The 6,869-nt window shown below is 37.3% G+C and overlaps 1 protein-coding gene across 1 annotated transcript; it reads left to right on the top strand.

The window, feature by feature from the left end:
* Positions 1-570: 570 nt before the first annotated feature.
* LOC131948650 (carbohydrate sulfotransferase 11-like) lies at positions 571-2,007 on the top strand. The gene has a single exon (XM_059310266.1). It carries the CDS (start codon positions 571-573, stop codon positions 1,594-1,596), a length of 1,026 nt encoding a protein of 341 aa, XP_059166249.1. The 3' UTR covers positions 1,597-2,007.
* Positions 2,008-6,869: the final 4,862 nt, after the last annotated feature.

The raw sequence follows: 6,869 nt of genomic DNA, 5'->3' as shown, positions 1-6,869 counted from the left end.
CTGAAACTAGTAATGTGAGAAAAGGTGATTAATTAAATTTTAGTAATTATTTTGCAATTTTACGAGGATTTACGTTGTTAAAGTAAAACATAAAACAATCAAGTGGCCTACCTAATTTTAAACTAGATCTATGCTATTTTAACTTTTCAGTAATAAGTAAAGATTTTTAGCGATATACTCATCCGATGCAACCAAGCTTGTTAACTTAGCAGCCGTATATTTTAAAGTTGTTCTTTTTTGTGTGATAATTTTTAGTTAGAATTTAAGGGGAAATCACTGTAATTTAGTTAGCAGCTGTTTATATAGCAAAACTTGACTCAAACATTGCTATTAAAATTTAATTTTTGGTCTTTGTTGATATGTTTAGACATTACGTCTGTTTTATTATTCAATTATCTATTATCTTTGATACATATATATCGCTATATACTTGTATTAAAGCCATATTAATTAGTCTTTCACATTACTAGTTTCGTCTAATTTTCCGGTCTAAAAACGAAAGAATACCGCCTAATGTAATTTAGCAATAGTTTAAATAACTAATATTTCCTAACGATTTCATCCCAGGATATGAATGTGACCTCTATCACTGAAGAATTCAACCAACGGAATCAGCGGGTCGCTCAAGCGTGCCAGTCCCACTGGGCCATCAACCTCGGCCACAAGTTCAGAACCTGGTCCATCCTCTTCGACAAAAACCGGCGTGCCGTGTACTGCCACGCCCCCAAAGCCGGCTGCACGTTCTGGCTCCGGATCTTCAGCTTCATCAACCTCCACTCCCAGATGAAAGAACTCGGCATCCGGTCTCCGTTTGAAATCGACCGCATCAAAGTTCACAACGGGGAGCTGACGCCCCACGGCGGAGGCGCTAACTGGACCTCTTTTAAAAACGCGTTCCATTCCTTCGCGAAGCGATTCATCTTCACCAGAGATCCCTACGCCAGGTTATGGAGCGTCTACCTGGATAAATACTACCTCCCGGATTTCTGGAACCGTTACGAGCTCTCTCAAGACATTTGCGTCACGAACATCTCCTTCAGCGATTTCCTGGCCCTGGCCATGTCATCCAACGAAGCGCACGTACGCACCATCGCATCAATGTGCAACCCGTGCGAGTTCAACCCCCATTTTATCGGCAAAGTCGAAACTTTCACCCGCGATGCGCGTCATATCCTTGAGGCCGTCTCGTACCGGAAATTGATAGACAACTACGATTTCATTAATTACACGATCACCGAACTCAAATCGATATCATCGAATTACTATTTCATCTACGACAACGAAAAATTAGAGAGATGTTTATCGAAGAAAGATCTAGCTAGAAGAATGTGGCTGGTGTTCCAACACAACGGGCATATCAAAACCAGCACGCCTTTTCCAGAGGGTTTGAGCGACTACACCAACACCACCATGGAGTCTGTGTTGACCGATCTCGTGCTCACAGACCCGATCGGGAAAGACGAGTCACACGCACAGAGGAGAGCGTCACTGGTTCAGGCATACAATGGCGTAGAACCCCGGCTGATCAGAGCCATTCAAGAAAAGTTCAGGATCGATTTTGAAATGTTTGATTACGACATACGACCCCCGGTTTAAGCACTGTTAGATCTATATTTTTAAAACGTTTTTTTTTTTTAAAATAATATGCAATACGTGAATGGGATTTTTCTGTATATTACAGAAATGTAGTTATTTCCCCTTATGGTAAAAAAAAATACTATTTATTTTTATGTGCATGGTCTGTCGTTATGATATTTTGAAGAGTTTAATCATGACATACGACCCCCTGTTAAAGCAATGTTAGATCTTTATTTTTAAAAGAATATTTAAATAACTTGCAATATGTAAATGAGACTTTTCTGTATATTACAGATATGCAGTTATTTCCCCTGCTTGTTGAGAAAATATATTTGTATGTGCATTTAGTTTTGTTAAGAGTTAAGTATTTAAACTTTATCCGGTGTCATTAACTTATTGATTATTTCTTTATTGGGTTTCTTTATACCATTTTAAAATCAACCTATCCTCCTCCCCCCCCCCCCACCACCTTCTAGTTCTAATATTTAGGGGAAGCATTCAAAAGGAATCAAAACAATAGCAAGATTAGTTTCTGTGACACTAAGAGTAAAAAATACAACTTTAAAATAATGTCAAACAGAATATACGTGAAAATAATTGAATCCCTAAAAAATAGCTTTAAAAGAAATCGCATGTCTTGACCTATGTGCCAACTTTGAGGCGCAACTGTCAGTTAGAAGTGCCCGAATTTTCGCTCAGGCGTTTCGATCTAGACTGACTACAGAGACAGTGAGTTAAATAAAAGCTTGTAAAAAATCTTAATTGCCGGCTTTCTTTATTCTCTCTTTTGTAAAAACCAGTTCGTTATATAACTCTAGCAATGTAAAGGAATAATATTATAATTTCAAAACTTCATACCTCATCTTTATATTCAAGATAAGTATTATATGTTTTTACATTGGCTTCTCATTATTTTGTATAGTTTTTATACGCGGGTGTTAATCAATGGTGCTCGTAAAATGTGTTTTTTTTTATGATTTAAATAATATTGCATGTTAAAATCTAGTTGAAAATGTATGATTATTACTAAATGTGTTTTTTGTAATAGTTTACATTGAATATTTGTTACTTTTAAATTTGGGATGTAAATTACTGAGATGTTAACTAATAAATATAATTTATGAATAATGATTATAATGTTTTATTGAACAGACTTTTAATAACTGGGTAAGAAACTAATGTTTCTTCCAGACTTTTTTCTCCGGGAAGCACTTGAAATTTTCGTGTGCCGGACTAAGTTTTCTGGGGGAGGGGGCGGACACTGGTAAAAGCATATATTTTCTATACAAATTCTATTTCGTTGGGGGAGGGGGGAGCGGTATGCAATTTTCACCCCCCCCACCCCCCCCCCCCCCCCCCCGACCGAAGAAATGTCTGGAATAAACTCTGCACACGTTAATGTATTTTTTGAAATGAACAACTGTATTTTTTACACATGCCAGCATTCACAAGGGAGATTATTCACTTTGATTTTAAAACACAGCGGACTAAGTTAAAAATTTTGCTAAGCTATTACAAACAACATAACCCGATTACTTATTTATTAAAAAACTAATAATTTCTTTAACAAGAATGAAGTACAGTTTCAAGTTTGTTGATATAGTATTTTTCTCTATATTAATTTGAAGCGGATACACCAGTCTTAACATAATTAACTATATATTTTTTAAACTCTATTCTTTAATTCTTCAAATTTAGTTATTGTTTCCTGAAAACATGGTCTACTCCTTTAAATGTAGGCTTGCATAAATATATTTTGTTATTATAAATTTACACACACACACACACACATATGTAAATATATACATATATGCCTTAAAATGCCAATTAAAGCCAAAATAACTAAATGAAAGGACTTTCAATAAAAAAAAAACCTGAGCGACGGTGTTTTCATAGAGACGTTGCCCAACCCCGGAAGTTTTGTGGAGATATTAACTGTTTCAGTGACCTCGGCTTATAAAGGGATAATGCGGTTAGCACTATTCTAGGCCACTTTTACCTTCCCTAAGTCAAATACCGGGATCCGAACTCGAAACTTTCAGAGTAGCGGTGGAAAGCTCTAACATTTGACCACGCCGTCACAATTTTTTTTTTTTACATAAGATCAGAGTTTCTTACAGGCATCTCTTCGGGGGGGGGGGGGGGGGGGGGGGGGGGGGGTGAGGGAGGGGGGGGGGGGCGGGGGCTTGAAAAATTCTACGCCCCCCCCCCCCCGAACGAAATGAAATTTATATAATTTATATAGAAAATATATACTTTTAACAGTGTCCCAGCCCCCCGCCCCCGAAGAAAGTCTACCGCCCCCACCCCCCGAAAATTTCAAGTGCCTCCCCCGGAGAAAAAAAGACTGGAAGGAACACTGCATAAGATAAAATATCTAATATACCGTAGCAATGAACTTCATTCTTTGTATTACCTTAAACAAATCAATGTTCAAATCAAATACTTCTTTGAAACAATTTTAGACAATTTTGAAAACATTTTCATTTTGGAATTTAAAAGAAGTATGTCTTACATTTGTTTAAAGCTTTAAGAAATTAAGGTTTAGACCTATTTATGTACCCCGGTAATATAAAAATCATTCTGGTTGTAAAAAAACATGTCTGTCTTAAACTACAATAAAAAAAAATATCTTTACTGGGTTTTTTTTCTCGATAAAACACGGTACGCTGCTTATACTGCTATAGTCACACATTTTTTAAATGTGAGGGCGCTTAAGGGAAAATACATTTTTCAATCAATTTTAAATTATACGACTAATTGATTTTTTTTTATTATGCTATAAAAGCTATGGCTGTAATCCCCGTGGAAAATCACACAATGAATTACAGAAAAACCAATCAAATACTGCTAGTATAGAAGTCCTACTGACTATGTAGTGGAACATAAGTCTTACATACCGCAGCATGTAACACATGTTTTGTTAAATATGTCAAATAACAATAGTCCTGCGGACAACGTAAAATATCAGAAGTATCTACCGACTCCTTCAAGTAACAGAAATCCTTCGGACTACGTAAAATGTAAGAAGTGCTTCGGACTACATAAAATGTAAGAAGTTCTACGGACTACGTAAAATGTAAGAAGTGCTTCGGACTACATAAAATGTAAGAAATCCTTCGGACTACATAAAATGTAAGAAATCCTTCGGACTACATAAAATGTAAGAAGTTCTACGGACTACGTAAAATGTAAGAAGTGCTTCGGACTACATAAAATGTAAGAAATCCTTCGGACTACATAAAATGTAAGAAATCCTTCGGACTACATAAAATGTAAGAAGTCCTACGGACTACATAAAATGTAAGAAGTCCTACGGACTACGTAAAATGTAAGAAGTCCTACGGACTACGTAAAATGTAAGAAGTTCTACCGACGTAAAATATCAGAAGTCGTACGGACTACTTAAAATTACAGATGACCTACCGAATACATCTACGAACAGAAGTCCTACTGACTACGTAAAATAAGAAAAGTCGTACGGACTACGGGGACGAGGGGGGAGGGGGAATGGCTAGCGGGAGAAAGCTAGACCGTCCCTGAGTCCACCCAGCTCTTTATGGTACCTAACTCACGTTAAGGAAAGTAAAGACGGCTGGACATAGTGCTGACCACACTATCCCTTCTTATGCCGAGTTCACAAAATCAGGTGAACTCTACTTCAATTGCCTCAATAATGCATCAGGTTTGGAAGGGAAACTTGACTTTTTTTTACGTATTGACTACATACAATTTCAGAAGTCCTACTGACTACGTCTAGTAATAGAAGTCCTACAGACTACGTTAAATAGAGTCTAGAAAGCCAGCATCAAACACTGCATTGAGCATAAATGACGTCACACTCGTAGGGGTGAGGGGGGTCCGTAATTTTGAGACGGTGTGTGATGAGGGAGAGGTGGGAGGGGGTTCAGATGGTGCGACGTCACACTTTTGCATTATAAAAAAGCCATGTTAGAAAACTAATTTTAGATGTAATTTCGCGTTGTATAAAACTGTTTTAATAAATTGTAATAGGAATTGATTAAAATACTCTATGTTGACAGAGTTCAGACCAGATTTAGGAAAATATCGTATTTTTAGAAAAATTCAACTGCAATTTTGTAGGCTGGGGTGAGACATCCTTTTAGGGATGGGGGGGTCTGGCTTTTTGTGACGATGTGTGACGGAGGGGAGGAAGGGGGATAAACATCGTCCAAAAAAGCGTGACGTCATTTATGGATGACCCCCCCCCCCCCTCAATCAGATTGGTCAACAAACGAGAGCCATTCAATACGAGGCATTAAGTTACGGAAGCTTCCAGAACGTTCCTCTGTTTACAGAAAGGTCTCAAGTTGCTCTGATTTGTCAACAACGCAAACATTTGAACAAACAAACAAAAATCTATCAGGGATGATTGGATACGTTTGCAGCTGATTTTTTTGTTGTAAAAAAAAGTTTAATATTTACTTTTTAATTTTATTTTTAAAAAAGCGTATTTCTAAACGGACATTTTTACTACAGACACGTATAGCGAGTCTAATTTACAATATTAAAACACACATATTGAGTGGGGTGTGTTTGGGGGAGGGGGGGGGTGTCTACCTACTTTGGAGGGGGGGGGGGGGGAGAGGAAGTTTCAGACGGATGTGAAGTTGTGTTATCAGTTTCTTTCAGACTCTTTTCTCCGTAGGGGGGTGGGGGGGGGGACGTACTTGAAACTTTCGAGGGGTGGGGGAGCTAAATTTTTGGGGTGTCGTACACTGATAAAAGAATTTTTCTAAATAAATTATATTTCATTCGGTAGGAGGGGGGGGGGGGAGGTGGTAGACGTGCTCCGAAACACAGCTAGCAAGGGAGTTGGGTTTCAAGAAATGATATCCGATCAGTGTTTCTTAAGACATTTTTCTCCGGGGGTGCACTTGAAGTTTTCGGCGGGGGGGGGGGGGGGGGGGGGGGACAAGAGATGCCTGGAAGAAACTCTGTATCCGATCTAAATCTGGAATTTTTTCAAGGATAAAAATGATGCAAAAAGGAATCAAAAAGTTTATGGTAAAACAGCTTTTCTTCAAGCAAAAAAAATAGCACAAAATGATAAGTTTAAAATATTTATTTTAAATTGTTTTAATTTTTATAATTTACTTTAAAAAGTTAGTCTTCATTTGGATTTATTTTTAAAACTTTATACAAGTCATAATTTTATTTTTTATATTTATATCATACAAAACTTAAGCACCTAGATCTATGTACAGATCAGCCTAAATATTTTACAGACAATACACAAGAAGCGAATGTTCAAGGAGTTGAATTTCAAC

Source organism: Physella acuta, unplaced genomic scaffold (genome assembly GCF_028476545.2).
Source record: "Physella acuta isolate Inbredline_101_S28 unplaced genomic scaffold, ASM2847654v3 ptg000655l, whole genome shotgun sequence".
Taxonomy (NCBI): Eukaryota; Metazoa; Mollusca; class Gastropoda; family Physidae; genus Physella; species Physella acuta.
This window is presented reverse-complemented; position numbering and strand designations above follow the sequence as displayed.